The sequence below is a fragment of the Carcharhinus amblyrhynchos genome, chromosome 4 (genome assembly GCF_965287045.1).
Source record: "Carcharhinus amblyrhynchos chromosome 4, sCarAmb.v2.hapA, whole genome shotgun sequence".
Taxonomy (NCBI): Eukaryota; Metazoa; Chordata; class Chondrichthyes; order Carcharhiniformes; family Carcharhinidae; genus Carcharhinus; species Carcharhinus amblyrhynchos.
Window position 1 is genome coordinate 3,231,369 of NC_137327.1, and position 22,437 is coordinate 3,253,805.

A 22,437-nucleotide genomic window follows, 5' to 3' on the forward strand; every position below is an offset into this window, starting at 1 on the left:
TTTCTGTGATCATACGACGGGTAGCATCCATCTTTTGGTTCAGTGGAAAATTAGTATTTAAATGTGGCAAACCTTTTGGATTTTGTGTCACATGGACCCAACACTTTAAAAATAAATTTGTTATGATTGGATCTCTGATTTCCTTGTTAACATGAAGGGAGTCAATTACCCAATGGCTTAATGGGTAAATACATTATTTGCCACCTCCAGTATTATTTGATTTGTAATTGTCACATGTATTAGCATACAGTGAAAATTATTGTTTCTTGCATGCTATACAGACAAAACATGCCGTTCATAGAGTATAGACGAGAGAAAGAAGGCAGAGGTGCAGAATGTAATGTTGCAGTTACAAATAGGGTGTAGAGAAAAATCAGTGTGATGGAACCATTCAAAGGTTTATAGTAGCAAGGAAGAAGCTGTTCTGGAGTCAGTTGGTACATGTTCTCAAACTTTCATATTTTTTTCCCCAACGGAAGAGGGTGGAAAGAGTATGTCCGCGGTGCGTGGGGTCTTTGATTATAATGGCTGCTTTTTTGAGTTAGCAGGCAGTATAGACAGAATCAATGGATGGGAGGCTGGTTTGAGTGATGAACTGGGCTACATTCAGAACCCTTTGTAGTTTCTTGTGGCGTTGATCAGAAAGATCATCTGGTGAAGGTTGTGTGTAACTGGGCCAATAAGTTGGTTAACTGAGTTAGTTAGCTAAGTTAAATGATGTCAGCCCAGGAGGCTACTAGAGTGATTAAAATTATGAGGGGCATGGACAGGGTGGAAAGTCAGTAGCTTTTTTCCAGGGCGGAAGAGTCAATTACTAGGGAGCATAGGTTTAAGGTGCGAGGGGTGAAGTTTAAAGGAGATGTACAAGGCAAGTTTTTTTACACAGAGGGTGGTGGGTGCCTGGAACTTGCTGCTGTGGAGGTATTGGAGGCTACTACGATAGTGACTTTTAAGGGGTGTCTTGACAAATACATGAAAAGAATGGGAATAGAGGGATATGGTTCCCGGAAAGGGTAGGGGGTTTTAGTTTAGTTAGGCAGCACAATTGGTGCAGGCTTGGAGGGCTGAAGAGCCTGTTCCTGTGCTGTAATTTTTCTTTATTCTTTGCCCTCTTTGAGTGATCCAGTTGGTCTTCAGGGAAAAATGGAAATGGTAGGAGAATAAAAATCAAAATTTCAAGTTGAGGAGGGAGAGCGCCACATCTTGAATTAGCAGAAACTGTTTGTATTTTAACGTAAATAAAAACAAACATGCTAAAAATACTCAACAGGCTTGACAGCATCTATGACAGGAGACACAGCTTCAGACCTGTGAACTTTCATTGGAACCCAGTTCCTGATGCTTCCTGACCTGCTTGAGTATTTCCAACATATTTTGTTCTTATTTCAGATTTCCAGCATCTATAGTCTGAGGATTCAGGGTAGACCCTTTAGGATGGAGCTGAGACGACATTTCTTCACCCAAAGAGTGGTGAACCTGTGCCACTCATGACCACAGAAAGTAGTTGATGCCAAAACATTGAATGTATTCAAGCTGCAGCTGGATATAGTACTTGGGGTGAATGGGATCAAAGATTCTGGGGAAAAAGCAGGATTAGGCCTTTGAGTTGGATGATCAGCCATGAATGTGATGAATGGTGGAGCAGGCTTGAAGGGCCAAATGGCCTCCTCCTCCTCCTTTCTTGTATGTTCTATGTTTATACTATTTTGGTATTGTGATTTTAACATACTGTTCGCTAGTTTAAAATAATTGGGTTAACATTTTCATTAAAATACCAGATAAGGATGTTGCCACTGACAAGGGAATCCAGAACCTGGCTTACAGTCTGAGGACTTGGGGCAGACTATTTAGGACTGAGATGAGGAGAAATTTTTCACTTAGAGAGTGATAAGTCTTTGACATTCTCGACTACACAAAGCATTTGAGGCCAAAACATGTTTTTAGGAAGGAGTTAGATTATAGCTCTTGCAGCTAAAGGGATCAAAGAATATGAGGGGAATGTGGGAACAGATTACCAAATTGGATAATCAGCCATGATCAGAATGAATGGCAGAGCAGGTTCAAAGGGCTGAATGGCCTATTCTGCTACACCTATTTTTTATGTTTCTAAGTGATGACATCCAGTTTTAACCCAATGGTGCAACTGGCTGGTTTTTGAATGAGTTAAAATCTTGTCCATCACTACTAATGCAGCATAATTTCAAAGACTGCATATTTTGTTATAGTAATGCTAAAAATCTGTAAATACATTATGGACTGCTGATTCCGTTTTCTAGTGAAAAAGTGAATATATTACATAAGACTTAAGTGGAAATGATTAAGGAACTTGTACTATGGGTCATGTTCCCTGCTGTCTGAAATTGATGAATTTGAGTAGTCAAGAAATGCTGCTCATGCACAAAACAAAACTGTGCGACTGTGAGCATATAAATCACTTGTCTGGGAAGAGCAGAGGCTTGTAGATATCACTTCTATAAGGTGAACAATGAGTAATTTTAATTTAGTAAGTTATTTATCCTGCTCCAACTGAGGTAGATTTGAGATCTGCCTCCTTATCCTGCCTGAGATGGAAAGACAATGACAAACCATCGTTGACAAAAACCGCCAAGAAAATAACTCAGGATGAAGCATCAGTAGATAAAGAGCTTTTTGGGCTGAAGACAAGTGAGATGATGAAAATATCTAACTAGGTCAGTTTTTTTTTGTTTATATCCAATTCAATCCAATCAAAGTCCAATTCAAAGTCTCAGCAAGTGAGATATTCCTGATCCAAGCTGACAAGACAAGCATCCCACTTCCTCTCTTGGGCTTGAGCTACATGATCCAAGCTGAGTGGAGTAGACACCTTCACCAAGGCTTGATCTCATTTGCATCTTAGCCAAAAGGCCTAGATGCTGCTTTAAAAAATTGCTTCAAATAAAGCCTCAGTGTAACCTCATGACTTCAGTGAAGTGCAGGATGCCAAAACTACACTTGATCTTAGCCAAAAAGGCTGAGAAGTGATTCATAAGATGTCATGTTGACATGTTAATTTAACATAAGAAATAGGAGCAGGAGTAGGCCGTCTAGCCCCTCGAGCCTGCCCCGCCATTCAGTAAGATCATGGCTGATCTGAAGTGGCTCAGTTCCACTTTCCCGCTTTCTCCCCATAACCCTTAATCCCCTTGCCTACCAAAAACCTATCTACCCGCGTCTTAAATATATTTAGCGAGGTAGCCTCCACCACTTCAACGGGCAGAGAATTCCAGAGATTCACCACCCTTTGAGTGAAGAAGTTCCTCCTCAACTCCGTTCTAAACTGCCCCCCCCTTATCTTGAGGCTGTGCCCTCTAGTCCTGCTGTCCTTTCTGAGCAGGAAGAACCTCTTCACCTCTACCCTATCGATCCCCTTCATCATCTTATACGTCTCAATAAGATCCCCCCTCATCCTTCTAAACTCCAACGAGTACAAGCCCAGTCTATTCAGCCTCTCTTCATAGTTCAACCCCCTCAACTCCGGTATCAGCCTAGTGAACCTCCTCTGCACTCCATCCAAGGCCAAAATATCCTTGCGCAAGTGCGGTGACCAAAACTGCACACAGTACTCCAGCTGCGGCCTCACCAGTGCCCTGTACAGTTGCAGCAAGACCTCCCTACTTTTATATTCATTCCCCTCGCTATGAAGGCCAGCATCCCATTAGCCTTCCTGATCACCTGCTGCACCTGTAGGCTGGGTTTTTGCGATTTATGCACAAAGACCCCCAGGTCCCTCTGCACCATAGCATGCTGCAGCTTTTCGCCCTTTAAATAGTAGTCCCTCTAATTTGTGAAGATTTAACTGTAATTAACTCCAAGCTTGTTTGAATTGCATTTACTTCAGGGTTACTTATCAATTTCATAATCAGATCCCAGTTAAAACTTAAATTCTTAAACTAAAAACTATATTCATTTGTGGGCATGGGGTGCCATTGGCTGGCCAGCATTTATTGCCTATCCCTAGTTGCCTGAGGACAGTTGAGAATCAACCACATTGAATTATGAAATTACAACAACAAATGAAACCATCTGTGACTGTTAAAAGATTTCCAGCATTTTCAAATCTCCTCCATTCTTTTGGTTGTGTGGAAATTATTATGCAATTCTCAAATGCAATGAGGTCAAATGGAGAGGTTGAATGTATTTGTTCTTTGTTCTGAGAAAATCTACCAAGTGAGATAAGTTTTGAAAGTGTGTGACTTAGAGTAAAGAGCAGTAATTTGCTTTTAATCAGATTTATGATCACTACATTGAACTGCGGTCCCAATTTCAATCCCATGATTTGTGCAGAGTTAACTGATCTCAGCTGGGGTGCTAGTTGGAGTATTATAATTAATATTAATGGCCAAGACTCTTTTTTGAGGTGACCAAGGCTCATTACTACACCAAGGTAAAATATAATGATGAAATCATGGAGCAAGTAAGTTTCTTTATTTGTTGAGATTAAGGAAATGTTTATTTTTTATAACCAAAAGAGAAAATGCTGGAAAATCTCAGCAGGTCTGGTAGCGTCCGTCAGGAGAGAAAAGAGCTAATGTTTTGAGTCAAAGTGCTGCCAGACCTGCTGAGGTTTTCCAGCGTTTTCTCTTTTGGCTTCAGATTCCAGCATCCACAGTAATTTACTTTTATCTATTTTCTATAATGTTGCTTGACATTTTATATTTTGATGATTTGTATTTGTCAATAGTTAATAAACATAATGGGTAAAACCAAAATGTTTGTTTTCAGAGGCACATCAGTACCACCTACTGCAGAGCAATGGCCTTCCACTTATGATCCAAATTGTAGCTGAAGCCCAGGATGAGGAGCAAAGGAAAGCAGCCACCTTTGTTCTACAGAGTTGCCAGCTAATCAGTAAGTACATAAAAGCATTCGTGTTCTTTTAACCTTTACTAAGGGCTTTACTTAGATTTGTAGTTTTGGAATTTCACTGGTACAACCAGAGCCCAATATGTGGTTAACTCTTAGAGAACAATTTCACCAAATATTGTACATAAGAACATAAGAACATAAGAAATAGGAGCAGGAGTAGGCCAACTAGCCCTTCGAGCCTGCCCCGCCATTCAATAAGATCATGGCTGATCTGTCTTGGCTCAGTTCCACATTCCCGCCCTCTCCCCATAACCCTTAATCCCCTCTCTTATCAAAAACCCATCAACTCGCGTCTGAAAAATATTTAGCGAGGTAGCCTCCACCACTTCAACGGGCAGAGAATTCCAGAGATTCACCACCCTTTGAGTGAAGAAGTTCCTCCTCAACTCCGTTCTAAACCGCCCCCCCTTTATCTTGAGGCTGTGCCCCCTAGTCCTACTATCCTTTCTGAGCGGGAAGAGTCTCTCCACCTCTATCCTATCCATCCCATTCATCATCTTATACGTCTCAATGAGATCTCCCCTCATTCTTCTAAACTCTAACGAGTACAAGCCTAATTTATTCAGCCTCTCCTCATAGCTCAACCCCCTCAACTCCAGCATCAGCCTAGTGAACCTCCTCTGCACTCGCTCCAAGGCCAAAATATCCTTGCGTGAGTACGGCGCCGAAAACTGCACACAGTACTCCAGGCAATGATGAGATGGCCAACTTTTGGAGTTTTAAATTCAAACATCAATTAAGCCTGCATTTGGTGCATGATGCCCTCTTGATTAAGGAGTAAAAGGCAGCATTTGAAGAAAGAGCAGTACAGCAAAGGAGCAGGCCCTTCAGCCCAACAAGCCTGCGTCAATCACGTGGTCCTATCAAGGCCAACCGTCTGTATCCCTCTAATCCCCACCTGTTCACATGTCTATCCAGATAAGTTATAAATGTCACTCTGCCTCAGCAACCTCACTTAGCAGTGCATTCGAGGCCCCCGCCACCCTCTGTGTAAAAACCTTCCCCTGCACATCTCTACTGAATCTTTCCCCAATTACCTTGAACTTATGCCCCCTTGTAATTGTCATTTTTGCACTGGGAAAAGGTTTCCAGCTGTTCACCTTATCTATGCCCTTCATAATTTTATAAGCTTCTATCAGGTCGCTTCTGAGCCTCCATCTTTCCAGGGAGAACAATCCCAGTTTATTCAATCTCTCCACATAGCTAATGCCCTGCATACCAGGCAACAACCTGCTAAACTTTTTCTGTCCTCCCTCCAAAACCTCCACGTCCTTCTGGTAGTGTGGCAACCAGAATCGGACACAGTATTCCAAATGTGGCCTAACCAACATTTTATATAACTATAACATAATTTGCCAACTTTTATATTCAGTGCCCCAGCCGTTGAAGGCAAGCATGCCGTATGCTTTCTTCACTCCCATTTCCACCTGTGCTGCCACTTTTAAGAATCTGTGGACCTGTACTCTGATATTTCTCTGTGTGTCTATGCTCCTGATGGTTCTGCCGCTTATTCTCTACTCTTATCTGAATTGGATCTACCAAAATGCACACCTCGCATTGTCCAGATTAAATTCCATCTGCCATTTCTCTGCTCAATTTTCCAGCCTATCTATAACCTGCTGTATTCTCTGACAATCCTCATCGCTATCTGCAACTCTAACAATTTTAGTATCATCTGCAAACTTGCTAATAAGACCAGCTACATTTTCTTCCAGGTTGTTTATATACATTACAAGCAACAGACATCCCAGCACTGATCCTTGCAGAACACCGCTAGTTACAGACCTCTATTTAGAAAATCAACCTTCCACCGCTACCCTCTCTTCTATGGCCCAGCCAATTTTGAATCATCTAGCTAGTTCACCCCTGATCTCGTGAGATTTAACCTTTTGCACCAGCCTGCCATGAGGGACCTTGTCAAATGCTTTACTAATGTCCGTGTAGACAACATCCATGGCTCTTCCCTCGTCAATTATTTTTGTCACCTCCTCAAAAAACTCAATCAAATTAGTGATACATGACCTCATACAAAATCATGCCGTCTGTTGCTAATAAGACCATTCAGTTCCAAATGTGTATAGATGCTATCCCTAAGAATCTTCTCCAACAATTTCACTCTCACTGGGTTATCCTTGCTACCCTTTGTAAATAACGGGACAACATTGGCTATCCTCCAATCCTGTGAGACCTCACCTGTGGCCAACAATGTATCGAAGATTTCTGTTAGAGGCCCAGCAATTTCCTCTCTCGTCTCCCTCTGTAATTTGGGATAGATACCATCTGGCCCTGGGGGTTCCTAACACTTCCTCACTCGTAATGATGATTTGCTCTAGAGGGTTTACATTCCTCTCTGAGACACCACCAATCGACATGTGCCTCTCCTTTGTGAATACCAATGCAAAGTATTTGGAATGGCCATCCAGAGGCTTGTTGTATAGCTGATTGCCACTTAAACTGTCTGCTGGCACTTGTTAAAGAGGCTGCATAGCATTTTTGTGGCTCGTGTTTCAACCAACATCCTCTCTTGATTAACTGTTTGAGAGCAACCAAAGCATTAATATTTTTAAGCATTATTTTAGAGGAGACTCACCATTTCTTTTTGCTTTAGGTGTCACTGGCTGGGCCAGCATTTCTTGCCCATCCCTACTTGCCCCTGCAGGGAAGTTAGTGTCAACCATATTGCTACAAATACTGACTAAATCAAGATAAAGTAACTCAGTACAAACTAAGATTAATAACACAGATGTTTTGTTACTTTGTATGAATACTAACACAATTAGCACATTTACTGATTGAACTATCAGGAGTAATTGAGTATGGTTGGCCTCAACACCCCGAGTTCAGCAGGAGCTCCTACCTGAATCATTATCTAATGACCTTTTCGGGAATTTGTGTGGACCTCAGAACAGAACAGGACCCTGCACTGCTTTGCAGTTGTATGTTCTGCTTATCCACAATATTGAATTCCAAATATCAGTGAGTACTTGCTAATGAAGTCAGGCTTGGAGCTGTTTGTTGATAATTTGATAGTGTTCTGTTCCATTCATAACTTTGACAATATTAAAGCAGCTTACCATCACCTTCCCAATTGTTAATGGTTTGCTGATTATGTGTTAAAGACACACAAGTGATGTGCATTCTTTCATTCAAGGTTTTAATTTCAGCTGCGATGTTGAATTATTCATTAGGAGACAGATGTTGCATCTTGTGAATAAATCTATTAGCAAGAAAAAGAGCTGTTGTTTGGTTTGTACTTCATCTGGTTTTGGTCCATTTAATGTACAACCACAGAAAGGTAGCCTAAAGGTGAAAATTGGAAACTAAGAATGTATTTTGAGACAGAAGATTGTAACTGGAGTTACTTTTGAGAGGAATGGCTGAAACCAAGAGTAAAGTGTCAGGATATGATTTCTATCCCCTGCAATGTTGTCTGAATCTGAATCTTACGATCAGTGGAAAATGCAGTAGATATGTGGACATGGGTTATATCCTTCCCAAAGAAACAGCAGGTTTGGCTTTGGTACTGTTGCTTCTTAACATAAGCAGGATCAAACTCAATGTACTTTTGGAGCTAGTGGCAGTTAGATACTGAGGAACAAAGAACAGGAACAGGCCCTTCGCCTAACAAACCTGCACCAATCACATTGTCCTATCTAGACCAACTGCCTATATCCCTCTATTCTCCGCCTGTTCATGTGTGCTTCCAGATAAGTCTTAAATGCCACTAATGTATCTGCCCCAACCACCTCACTTGGTAATGCATTCTAGGCCCCCACCATCCTCTGTGTAAAATAACTTCCCCCGTACATCTCTACTGAACCTTCCCCCCACCACCACCGCCGCCACCGCCACCACCCTGCTCTCGTGCCCCCTTGTACTTGCCACCTCTGCCTGGGACAAGACTTCCAACTGTTCACCTTATCTATGCCTCTCATAATTTTATAAACTTCCATCAGGTTGCTCTTCAGCCTCTGTCTTTCCAGGAAGAACAATCCCAGTTTATTCAACCTTTCCTCATCATTCCCTGCATACCAGGCAACATCTTGCTAAACCCTTTCTGTAATCCCTCCAAAGCCTCCATGTCCTTCTGGTAATGTGGTGACCAGAATTGGACATAGTATTCCACATGTGGCCTAGCCAACGTTTTATATAACTGTAACATAATTTGCCAACTTTTATACTTGACACCCCAGCCGATGAAGGCAAGCATGTCATATGCTTTCTTCAACCCCATTTCCAGCTGTGCTGCCATTTTTAAAGGTCTGTAGACCTGTACTCCCAGATACCTCTATGTATCTATGCTCCTGATAGTTTTGCTATTTATTTTGTAGCTTCCACCTGAATTGGATCACTTCACATTGGTCCAGATTAAATTCCACCGCCATTTCTCCACCCAATTTTCCAGCCTATCCGCATCCATATCTGACAGTCATCATCACTATCCGCAACTCCAGCAATCTTAGTATCATCTGCAAACTTGCTAACCAAATCAGCCAAGTTTTCTTCCAAGTCGTTTATATACATTAAAAGTTTGGATCGTCTATTAAAATTTATGGATAAAATTTATAAGAAAAATGACCTATTAAAAATGCAAAAAGGGCATGGTAAGACTTTGATCATCTTAGAAAGATGGATGGTTGTTTCATCAAAGCATATATCATTGAATTTAACAGACTATGTACAAAATTGCAGAAAGTCAACTTGTAAATAGCTGGTTCAGTGTTTGCTTTCAAATTGTTGGATTATGCAAAAGCACCCGGGCTTTAACTGGAGTTCGATTCTCTGAAGGAGACACTCCAATGTCTGAGACTTTAAAAAAATTCCTGGGAAACCAGTTATTTACCGTGGCCTTCAGTTCAAAATAATGAGACATTCGGCAGTGTCACAAAAGGTGAAGGAGTCAATGCCTGTGGCATTTCAAGACCGCATAGATATGGGATGCAAGACGGCATACATTAATGTAACACAGGAATCACAGACAAAAGAACTGAGGATGCAGTCATTTTATGGCAGATCTGGCAGATGACAAGTCTGGAATAATAATAACAGAAGAATGAACTGCAGGAATGCTTGAGGAATAATTAACAGATGTGATTTGAAATATCATTATGCAGTAAATTGTCCAAAATGGAGCAACAGGGTTTTTGATGGCAAAGCATGACACTGAAGGTTCAGAAAGGTTAAGCTGACAAGATTGATCAGTCTGAGAGAATTGTATTGGTCACAAGAAGCTTCAGTTTAATAATGTGTAATAAGTCATTGATTTATTTAAATGTGCTGTGTTGGACAGAGTTGCACATCCACAGTTTGTGGAACGGATTGGTTGAAATGTAAGTTGGATTGATGCAGTAGTCGATAAAAGTAAGATCAAGGAATATAAAAATTCTACTTGCTTTAGGTTCAGGGATGATAACGCGTATGATTTTCTTGCCATGTCGTGCCTCGCGCAGATCGCAATAATCCAGGAAAATTGCGTGCAGGCTCAAAGCCTGGCGCCATATTGGTGCCAAATACTGTACGATATTCTTTAATGTTGATTAATTTTAATGCAATTATCCTATCCGGAACTACGGTGTTTGCCTTCACCCATCCTGCTTGGTGGTCCTAAATTTTCTTAGGCATGGTCCAATGCTACGTCCAAGTGACTTGGCAGAATGCACATCAGAGGTGCAACCAGTCTGCTGTCTTCCTTACCCCATTGCCTGTGATGCCCTTGTCCAGCAACCTCTGGAGGGCTGGGACCCGGAGGGCCCAGCCAACTTTCAGATGTCACGGATGTAGCCGTGCCACCCGGTTCAGCTCACTGTTCTTGAAATGCACCAGTGTCTGGGAGGGAGAATTTGGAAGGGCTGGAGATTGCTGGAGTCTCCTGGTGGAAGGCCTCTAGAGCTTCCTCCTCCTTTGGGACACTTGTGGGCCCCAGGGACAATCAATGGGAATAGAAGGGCAGCTGGAGTGAGAGCCAGAAACCGCTGTGCCACCTGGGGCTGCCAGTCCTGGAGGCTCAACATTTGCACTAATGTTGATGTGACAGCCCTCAGCTATGGCCCTCTATATCTGGAGCATGTTTCTGAATTCCTTAGCTGTGGTCCTCAGGGACTTAGCCATGCCTTGGATACTGCTGATCATGGCTACAAATTCTTGCTGTGGAGATGCCGGCGTTGGACTGGGGTAAACACAGTAAGAAGTCTCACAACACCAGGTTAGAGTCCAACCAGTTTATTTGATAGTAATCTCACAAGCTTTTGGAAACAGTGTTCCTTTGTCAGGTGTGTGGAAGGTTCTGATCAGAGACGGGCATATAAAGTCACACACAGTTTACAGAATACAGATTAGAATGCAAGTCTTTACAGCTAACCTGCTATTCAAGTCTTAAAGATGCAGACAATGTGAGTGGAGATAGCATTAGCATAGGTTAAAGAGATGTGTATTGTCTCCAGACAGGACAGTAAGTGAGATTTTACAAGCCCAGGCAAGTCATGGCGGTTACAGTTAGTGCAACACGAACCCAAGATCCCGGTTGAGGCCGTGTTCTTGTGTGCGGAACTTGGCTATCAGTCTCTGCTCAGCGACTCTGCATTGTCGTGTGTCGTGAAGGCTGCCTTGGAGAACACTTACCCGAAGATCAGAGACCGAATGCTCGTGACCGCTGAAGTGTTCGCCAACAGGAAGGGAACAGTCTTGTCTGGTGATTGTTGAGCGATGTTCATTCATCCGACAACGTGATGAATGGCATGACTGTTCCCTTCCTGTTGGCAAACACTTCAACGATCACGGGCATTTGGTCTCTGATCTTCGGGTGATCTCCATCCCTCTGGCAATAAAGGAAAAAATTTCATTTGCCTTCTTAATTACCAGCTGCACCTGCAAACCAACTCCTTGTGATTCTTACACAAGGACACCCAGGTCCTTGTGTAGCATGCTGCATTATTTTACCATTTAAATAACAGCCCATTTTGTATCCTTAAGAAAAACTAAATAATAGTCCATTTTGTATCATAAGGAGAAACTCACAGGCATATTAATGATGCACATCGATTTTCTATGGGGTGTTCTGTGGAATTTGAGCAATTTGTTTTTGGTAAAAGGGGAATTTAAGATTGGAAATCAGGCTTCAAGGAGTCTTTCTATAGGGTGAGATATTAGTGGAACAGGTCAGGAGTAACCTTGAATCAACAATCATACCTAGAAAGTGTGAATCATATTCCTACAAAGTAGATCAGGTCTTCACGGAAAGATAATCCAGCATCCAAAGGACAAATAGAGGGTTAAGAAGCTTGTTTGGAGAGTTAAACTGGCTGTACGCTCAGATAAGACCTGATACCAGTTACAATGTTTTGGAACTTAGTACCATGATTAAACATGTTACAATTGAGGAGGCTCCGAGGAGAATTAAAACATTTAAGTAATTAGATTCAGAGAAATGCATTTGTACACAATACAGAGATCAAGGCACATGCGCAATAGTATACCTTGCAGTTAGTAGCCAGCTTCCCAACAAGAATAGACTCCATCCACTCCCTTTATTGGCGTGAATCACACTTTGCCTCATTTTCCTTAGGTGGCATGAAATCGAGTCTGAGAGCTTGTCCAAAAAATGGGTGCAATTCTTTCCCGTTTTACCACTCTTTTGGCCCTCAATTGTTTTGGTAAAATCACCCTCTATATCTTTATATTTAGGGTTTATTATGTTTGCCTTTATACCTGTTGTTGTCTCTTTCCAAGCTGAGAAACTATCGAATAGCCTGATGGAGGATGTTCAACCAAGACGAGACACGGTTACTACATCTGACATTCCTAATCAAAAGAACAACAGCCTGAACAGTTACTGGAAATTTGCAGAACAATTTTTAAATAAGATAAAAGCATTAGAAAAACAGCAAGAACAGGTTAATTGTTTAAGTTCTCCTTCATATAATTACTTTTTTCTAAAAAATAATAATTTGCATTTATATAGAGTATTCTTAGTGCAATAAAATACCTCAAGACACTTCAAGGAGCTTTAGCATCCAAAATTTGACACTGAGCTATAAAAGACACTTTTAGGTCTGTTAACCGAAAGATGGTTTAAAATTTTTGAGTACCTTAAAAGAACTTAAGATGCAGATTGGTTTGGCAAGGGAATTCTAAAACTTAAGTCTTAGGTAGCTGAAGGTATGGCCCCCAATGATGGGGCTGAGGATATCTGCGGTAGAATATGAGGGTCCAGAATTGGAGGAGTGCAGAGTTCACAGAGGACTATAAGGCAAAAGGAGATTACACAAGTTGGGAGGGTGTAAGACATGGAGGAATTTGAACACAATATTGAGCATTTCAAATTCAAGTCATTGGTGGGCCATAAGTTGACAAGCACAGGGGGAATGGGGTGAATAGGACTCTGTGCAAGTTAGGACATGAGCAGCAGAGCTTTGGATAAGCTCAGGTTTAGGAAGAGTGGAAGATAGGGAGACTGGTCAATAAAGCATTGGAATATTCAAGTCTGGAAAATCATGGATGAATGTTTCAGCAGCATGGGCAGAGAAAGATGATGAATTGCAGATTCTGTTTGGTGCAGTGGATCAGTACATGAATCTTTCATCTCTGGAGGTTGGATTCAATCCCAGTCTGTCTAAAGTGATGGGATAATATTACTTTTTTTTGACTTTTTGAAACTGACAGCAAGAGAGAGATGAACATGTCATTAACCCTAAGTGCCTGCCTTTTTAACTAGAGTTAATTTGTGATTTCATAGCATTAGGCTTAGTAAGTGAAGGATTATGCAAAGTCTTTAAGAGATATTCAAAAAATATATTTGAGTCTTTCCCCAGTTACTGTCATTTATTTATTTTTCCCACCCTCTCCCAGAGATGCATGGCCACTCATGTTGAGAAAGTGTGAAGTGATATTTCTCTGAAAGTTCTGTGTTGCTACGAACTTGCCACGTGGAGGCAATCTGGGATAAGTCTTAGGGTTTATCAGCCTTCCTGTCTGTAGGTATCTAGCTTTTGCTCCGTACTTGCCCACAGTGCCACAATAATTCCCTGTAGTGGAGCTACTTGTACTGTTCCAAACATTTTGACTTTGTTTTTCAGAAAAACTCAGGGGTGGGTGTTGCACGATTTGGATTTCTTCATTTTCTCCTGAGGGTGCTGATAAATGGATTTTGGTTTCATGGTCACTGTCAGACATCTTCCCCACATGGCTACTCTTCACATAAGGAGAAGCATCCCAGCTAACTGGCTCCCATCTTGTCTAACCTCTGCCAATGCAAGCAGTTCTAATCCTAGATAGGAACTAGAAATAGAAACAATAGTTGATTGTTTTATACTCCTATACCAGCTCAGAAACACTGAAGCAATTGTAGAAAGAATACCAGCTACTGTACTGACTGTGATTAGCACTAATAGAGATTGACCTCTGGAAACTTCTGCTCTAAAGACCTCAGTACTACAGCAACCATTGCAATTATCTACTATGCCGCAGCTAGACCTCTCATGATAGTTGACTGATTTTTTAAAAAATCATTCATGGGATATGAGCATCGCTGGCTAGGCCAGCGTTTATTGCCCATCCCTAGTTTCCCTTGAGAAAACAGTGGAGTTACTTTCTTGAAGCTCTAAAGCCCTTTAGATGTATTTTCACTCAGAATGCTTTTGGGGAGAGTTCCAGGATATTGATCCAATGACAGTTAAGGAATAGCGATATGTTTTCAAGTCAGGATGATGAGCAATGATGTGTTGTTATTCCTGGTATATATTCGATACTAATGAACTTGTTGAAAAATAATTTCTGATTATGTTGCTCTAACTTACATTATTCTGCATTAAATCATATAACAGACGGCAAGTAGCGTTATGAATGCTGGAGAGACAAATGTACACCAAGCAGCTACAGGACCAAATTCACAATTGATCCTGAAGCTTCAGTCATGTGAGCCATTGCTTACGGAAAGAGACCAGATGGTGAAACAGAAGGAAGATGTGCCACTGAAACATTGCAATGAACAGCATTCCTTGGATAAACTTTGTGTGGATAATTCAAGGGCTAAGTGGACTGGTGGAACAAGACAGGCAACAAATCAGGACTTTACCCCAGAGAAAAGAAAACTCCATCTCAATCATGCAACAAATGAATACAGGGAAGAGAATTCTGTTATTCCTGCAATTAATTCATCCTATTCAAGAGCTGATGCGAATAAAATTCAATGCAGAGATCAGCGGCTAATGGTGCGGCACTTATTTTGTTGTTCTTTATTCCTATGACAATATTGAATCTTTTACACGTTATTAAACAGTGGTTTGTTTTCATGTACCGTTATATATTGTTCTATTCTAGAAACCTAATTGGTGAAGGATCGAACTGGAGTCAAACTTTACACACTTTTGTGTTTATTTATTTATGTTTCCTAACCCAATGATTACAATTTCAATCTGTGTCTATAGGAATTCAGGTGAACAGTTAATGCCCACCTTCTGCGCAAAGTTCAATACAAACATATATATCAAAATTACCCTTATTTTCTTGCCTTATTCTTGGAAAGTATCCAGATGAGAGCAAGTTGAAAAGCTTTGACATGTCTTATTTCAGCAATACTCGAGTCCTGTACTACCAAATGATTATTCGTAGAAAGCTTACAAAGATGACTTGGGGTGGTTTCTCCAAATTTTCTGTTTTCTTATTCTCTCCCTATTGGAGGGGGCTTAACCTCCAGCAATATCCCCCAACAATGAGATGGTAAAGTAAGGAATAGGAGCAGGAGTAGGCCATTCGGCCCACTGTGCCTTCTCCAACATTCTGTAAGATCTTGGTTCATTGGATTGTGGCCTTAACCTTTCCTGCCAGTCTGCCATAATCCTTGACCCATTTTGTAAATTAATCTGTCAGCTCAACGTTGAATATGTTCAATGACCCAAATTCTACTGCTCTCCATGGAAGAGAATTCCAAAGACTAACAAACCTTTAAGAGGAAAAAAATACTCATCTCTGTCTTAAGGATTCAGGTAGACCATTTAGGAAAGAAGTGAGGAGACATTTCTTCACCCAAAGAGTGGTGAGCCTGTGGAATTCATTACCACAGGAAGTAGTTGATGCCAAAACATTGAATGCACTCAATACTTGATATAGCACTTGGGGCGAATGGGATCAAAGGGTATGAGGGAAAAGCAGGATTAGGCTATTGAGTTGGATGATCAGCCATGATCTTAATGGCCTCCTCTTGCTCCTATCTTCTATGATTCTGTGTAAATGCGAGACCCCTTATTTTAACTGTGCCCCTTAGTTCTAGATTCCTCCATGAGAAGAAATATCCTCTTAGATTCTATCCTGTCAACCTCCCCCTCACCAACTCTCCCCCCACTTCATAATATATGTTTCAGTAAGTTCGATCTCTTTTTCTTCTAAACCCCGATGAGCGCAGGCCCAAGCTTCCTTATGAGATAGCTGTTTCATCCCAGGAATCAGCCTCGTGAAACTTCTTTGAATTGCTTCCAATGCAAATACATGCTCCTTAAGTAAGGAGACCAGAACTCTGCACAGTACTAAAGGTGCTATCATATCACCACAGATAGATGCAGTATCACCAATGTTTTGTACAGTTGTAGCAATGCCTCCCTACTTTTATATTCCATGCCTTGTATTAATGGCCAACATTCCATTAACCTTCCTAATTAGTTATCTTCATGTTTTGTGATTCAGTGTTTACCCTCTCAATTTAAATGATATTCATTTCTATTCTCCCTACCGAAGTTGACAGCCTCAAATTTTCCCATATTGTACTCAGTTTGCCAAATTTTTGCTGACTCACTTAAACTTAGGTTTATTTCTTAATGTCACACATAGGCTTGTATTAAGACTGCAATGAAGTTACTGTGAAAATCCACCAGTCACCACGCTCCAGCAGCTGTTTGGGTACACTGAAGGAGAATTTAGCATGGCAAATGCACCTAACCAGCATGTCATTTGGACTGCGGGAGGAAACCAGAGCACCCGGAGGAAGTCCATGGGGAGAACATACAGGCAGTGATCCAAGCCATTAATCGAACCCAGGTCCCTGGTGCTGTGAGGTAGCAGTGCTAACCACTGTGCCACCTATCTAATACTTAATTTATCAAATTCCCTTTGCAGACTTTATATCCTCCTTATAAATAGTTTTCCTACATATCTTTGTATCATCAGCAAATTTGGCTATAATACATTTTGTTCTTTCGTCCATGTCATTAATATAAATTGTAAATAGTTGAGGCTCCTATATTGATCCCTGTTGTACTCCACTAGTCACAGTTTGATCTCCTGAAAATGACTCATTTATCCTGACTCTGGCTTTCTGTTAATTAGCCAATCCTCCATCCATTTTAAAATTCACCCCAACACCATGAACTCTTGCATAATAAACTTTTATTTTGCATTTTATTGAATACCTTTTGGAAGTCCAAATACATTACATCAATTTGTTCCCTTTTATCCTCTTTGCTTGTTACATCCTCAGAGAATTCTACTAGATTTATCAAACATGATTTCCCTTTCACAAAACCATGCCTGATAATATTATGCTTTTCTAAATGCCCTGTTACTAGCTCTTTAATAATGGATTCTAGCATTTTTTCAATGACTGGTCTATAGTTTCCATGAATAATCATGTTACATTTGTGGTTTTCCAATCTGCTGGGACCTTTTCACAATATAGGAATTTTTAAAGTTTTCAACCAGTGCTTCCACTATCCCTTAAACTATTTCTTTTAAGACCCTATGATAGAGGCCAGGTCTAAGTGACTTGTCGATGTTTAGTTCCATTAGTTTTTCTAATACTTTTTCTTTAGTGATCATAATTGTTTTAAATTCCTCCTCTGTTGTACCCAACTTTCTGCCATTCCTGGAATGTTTTTGAGTATTCCATTATGAATCATAACATAAAATATTTATTCAAAGTATCTGTCATTTCCTTGTTTCCCTTATTAATTACCCAGCCTCACCCTGCAAAGGACCAACATTCACTTTAGCCAGTTTTTTTTATATACGTGTAGAATGGTGGCATAGTTGACAGCGAAGAAAGTTATCTCCAAATGCAACAAGATCTTGATCAATTGGGCCAGTGGGCTGATGAATGGCAGGCGGAGTTTAATTTAGATAAATGCGAGGTGATACATTTTGGTAGATTGAACCAGGGCAGGACTTACTCAGTTAATTGTGGGGCTTTAGGGAGAGTTACAGAACAAAGAGATCTAGGGGTACATGTTCGTAGCTCCTTGAAAGTGGAGGCACAGGTGGACAGAGTGGTGAAAAAGGCATTCAGCATGCCTGGTTTTATCAGTCAGAACATTGAATACTGGAGTTGGGACGTTGTGTTGAAGTTGTACAAGACATTGGTAAGGCCGCACTTGGAATACTGTGCACAGTTCTGGTCACCCTATTATAGAAAGGATATTATTAAACTGGAAAGAATGCAGAAAAGATTTACTAGGATGCTACCCGGACTTGATGGTTTGAATTATAAGTAGAGGCTGGATAGACTGGGACTTTTTCTCTGGAGCGTAGGAGGCTGAGGGGTGACCTGATAGAGGTCTATAAAATAATGAGGGGCATAGATCAGCTAGATAGTCAATACCTTTTCTCAAAGGTAGGGAAGCCTAAAACTAGAGGGCATAGGTTTAAAGTGAGAGGGGTGGGATACAAAAGTGTCCAGAGGAGCAATTTTTTCACTTAGTGGGTGGTGAATGTCTGAAACAAGCTGCCAGAGGTAGTAGTAGAGGCAGGTACAATTTTGTCTTTTAAAAGCATTTATGTAGTTACATGGGTAAAATGGGTATCGAGGGATATGGGCTTAGGGATTTTAATAAAAAGGAGGCATGGATAAGTTGGGCCGAAGGGCCTTTTCCATGCTATAAACCTCTATGACTAAGCTTTTAATTTGTGTTTCTGTATTTCTTGCTAGTTTTCTCTGATACTCCAATTTCTCCCTTTTTTTTAGTCATCCTTTGCTGATTTCTAGAAGTTCTCCAATCTCCTGGCTGACCACTTATTTTTGCAGTATTGAACGTTTTTTTATTTGAAACTGCCCTTAACTTTGTTGATTAGTCATGGATGGTGTATCCTTGTAGAGTCTTTTTTCTCAATAGAATATATCTTTGTTGAGAATTATTAAATATTTCCTTAAATATCTGTAGCTGCTTCTCTTACCTTTTAGCCTATTTTCTCATTCCACTAACTTTGTCATCACACACTTGTAAATGTCTTTATTTAATTTTAAGGCATGAGTTTCAGGGCCTAATTTCTGACTGTCAAACTGAGAGTGAAATTCTGTGTTGTAATGAGCACTCTTACTATGGTGCTACAGTGGCAACATGGTAAGCACTAGTGCCTCACAGCGCCAGGGACCTGGGTTTGATTCCTGGCTTGGATCACTGTGTGGAGTCTGCACATTCTCCCCATGTCTGCGTAGGTTTCCTCCGGATGCTCTGGTTTCCTCCCACAGCCTGAAAGACACGTTGATTAGGTGAAATGGCCGTGCTAAATTCTCCCTCAGTGTTCCCGAACAGATACTGGAGTGTGGCATTTTCACAGTTACTTCATTGCAGTGTTAATGTAAGCCTACTTGTGACACTAATAAATAAGCTTAGGTTGCCTTTGTCAATTTGATTCATCCAATCTATATGAAGATTAAAATCTTCTGCACTGATTGTAATACATTTCTAAGCAGCCCCATTATTTCTTAATTAATACTTGTCCTACAGGGTGGCTACTGTCACAGACTATAAACCACTCCTACCAGTGGCTTCTATCCTTTGCTATTTTTTATGCCCACCCAAACTGATTCTACATTTTGGCCCTCTGAACCAAGATAATTTTTCACTACTGTACTGATCTCATCTTTTATTAACAGGATTATACTGCCTCCTTTTCCTTTCTTTCTGTCTTTCCAAAAACTCAAATACATTTGAACGTTGAGGTTCCAGCCGTGTTTACTTTGTAACGGTGCTTCGGTAATGGCTTTCATTCAACCCATTTATTTCTATTTGTGCTATCAATTCAGCTGTGTCATTTTAAATGTCACATGCGTTCAGTTAAAAAGCCTTTACTCTGTCTTCTTACCATTTTTTCTACTTTGATTTTATTTGCTTGTGCACTCCTACATTTGTACGTTTGTCACTTTCTGTTATATTGGTTATCATTGCCTGCAAACCTACCCTGCATTATTGGCTTCTTTTTCCTTTTAACATTACAAATCTCCCCTCATATGAACCCTTCGCCGCATGAATGAAATACATCAGGGAAATTATGGATTTAAAATCACATGGCAAATGATTACTGCCTTGCTTGGTAGTATGGACCAATATGGTGTGTCCACCCCACTACCCCAGTGAAGGCAGCACAAAACAGGAAACCTGAGTGATGAATTTACTCACTGTGCTGTGGGAGGAGCAGAGAGCAGACCATTTATACAATGTAATAATATCAAAATATTACATACTTGTTCTCAAATATCATCCTAAGCTTTATTTAATTGAAAACAAGCAAAAATAAATAGTAAGAAATTAAAAGCAAATTCTTATCCTTTATTTTTTTCTTAGGAAAAAGTGAGACGACAGATATTTGTAGAAGATGATTTTCCACAGGAGGCAAATAGAAAAATTTCCAATGCACAGCAATTTGGTAATGTTGACAAATGGAGTTCTGATGCGAAAGCAAGGGATATGGAAAGCCAGCAATATGATTTGTCCTTTGACCCAGCTGGTAGTAATGGCCCAAGTGCATCTTCTGATATTAAGAACAAAGATAGGGTTCCAGAAACTGATCAGCAATATGGTGCAAAATTTTGGTCTGTGCCAGGTGAAAAGCCTTTTAACCAGTCAGTAATTGCACCTGAGGCTGAACTTCCAAGACCAAGTACATCAAGAAAAGAGCAGAAATCCAGCAATGAGCAAGATTTTACAAAGAGGTAGGACACCTTCTTATGATTAAGTAGGAACGAAAGGCATTTTTTTAAAGGGTAAACAAAAAAGAAAACAAAGGGCCATAGATTCTAGATTCTGCAGCATTGATTTGTGGAGGGTGTCCCTCTTGGACGTTCCCAAATGAGGGTTTGCATCACAATTACTCAGACCTGCTACTGCCTCTGTATTGTGTTGTGCTGGGAACCATCTGACAAAGTGATTTAAATCACAATGGGCAGGGTTTTCCAGCCATGCTCACTCAAGACTGCAAAATCGTGCACAAGACCGACGGACCTCAGCATGGTTCATGTTCCGCCTGCTGTAGTGGGCTGTATGGGAAAATTCCACCCTAACTTGGATGGTTCTGCCATTATACTAATAGTTACTGAGAAATAGAACCTCTTCTAACTTCTGTGTGACTATTTTTAAAAATCCCAGACTGATCTCTACATGGGACTCTCCTCACAATCACAGCTCTCCAGAGGAATCTTGACATCCCCTCCGATTAATTGACCACCCCCCCCCCAACTTCATACCCCACTCCTTGACACCCCATTAGGAATCTCCCACCCCTCGATCTTACCACTCCCAACCTGCAGGCCTGACTCTCATCCTCAACCTAATGCCCCAACCTGGCTGGATGGCACTTTGATCCAACCTGACTCCCCAGCCTGTCTCCCACCAGCCTCCTCCCTCCCCCCCCGACCCTCTGACCCCAACACCCCTCTCCCAATGTCTGACCCTTTCATCCTATTCCAATGTCCAACCCCTCCACCTTCCCCTGATGTCTCATCTCAGCTGATGTCCAATCCTCCTCTAAGCTGACCTCCAATTCCCCCCACCCCACGAAACCTGCCCACTTACCTTTGACCTATTCTCTCCCTGACCTGTCAGTTTCAATGGAACCTTTATTACCTACTTTACAGCAACTAGTGCAGAAAAAAGGAGCTTCAACTTTATTAGACTGTGATGCCGGTCCCCAGTGAAATCTGGATCTTGCCCTGCCTGCGTCAGAAGGTTGGTGAGACTGGCATGGAAGGCATTTGGTGCAGGTAAGTGGGTGCAGAGTAGCAGTCTGACCCTGATTGCCATCTGAGGAAGTTCATCATCATTAATGAAGGAAAGCTACCACAGAAATAGATGAACAGCTGTTTGGCTGTAGTTATCTACAGAAGAATGGTCACTGCACTTTATTGGCTAACTGTGAGGCATGAAAGACATTAAATAAATGCAGGCTATTTCACCATTTTCATAACTGGGTGGTGTATGAGAGAATTGTAACTTTCACTTACTTAATTATCACTTGTCTATCATGTTTGAATCACACAATGCAGATTTTGCAATGTGCACAACTTTCTAAAAGTTGAAGTAGACATCCAAGGTATTTCAGATAAATGTTGTCTGTGATCTCTTTAGTTGTCCATGGTTGTCTCTCCTTGGCAGGTAGAGTTCTTGCCCCTTTGAGGTATGAATTGTCACATTAAACACATTATTCCGATCTTTTATTTCACCCTTCAGTACATTTGCCCAGTTTATTTTGGACTCTTGTATCCTTCCATTGAAGTCAGTCCTAGTAATATCTAGAATCTTAGTAGCTGTTTAATGTGTGTCCTTTTAGTGAAGGAATGCAGCTATAACTACAAAA

The 22,437-nt window shown here is 41.0% G+C and overlaps 1 protein-coding gene and 1 non-coding gene across 2 annotated transcripts in view; one reads left to right on the plus strand and one right to left on the minus strand.

Annotated features, from left to right (window-relative positions):
- The window catches only part of terb1 (telomere repeat binding bouquet formation protein 1), a 116,879-nt gene that overhangs the window by 23,799 nt on the left and 70,643 nt on the right, over positions 1 to 22,437 (plus strand). Inside the window, exons 10-13 of the mRNA XM_080186592.1 lie at positions 4,744 to 4,869; positions 12,613 to 12,776; positions 14,706 to 15,092; positions 20,430 to 20,797. Coding sequence (XP_080042718.1) covers positions 4,744 to 4,869; positions 12,613 to 12,776; positions 14,706 to 15,092; positions 20,430 to 20,797 — 1,045 coding nt within the window. The remainder of the gene's footprint in view (positions 1 to 4,743; positions 4,870 to 12,612; positions 12,777 to 14,705; positions 15,093 to 20,429; positions 20,798 to 22,437) is intronic.
- Positions 2,810 to 3,004, minus strand: LOC145342741 (U2 spliceosomal RNA). The gene has a single exon (XR_013886604.1). It is a non-coding gene; the product is annotated as a U2 spliceosomal RNA (small nuclear RNA).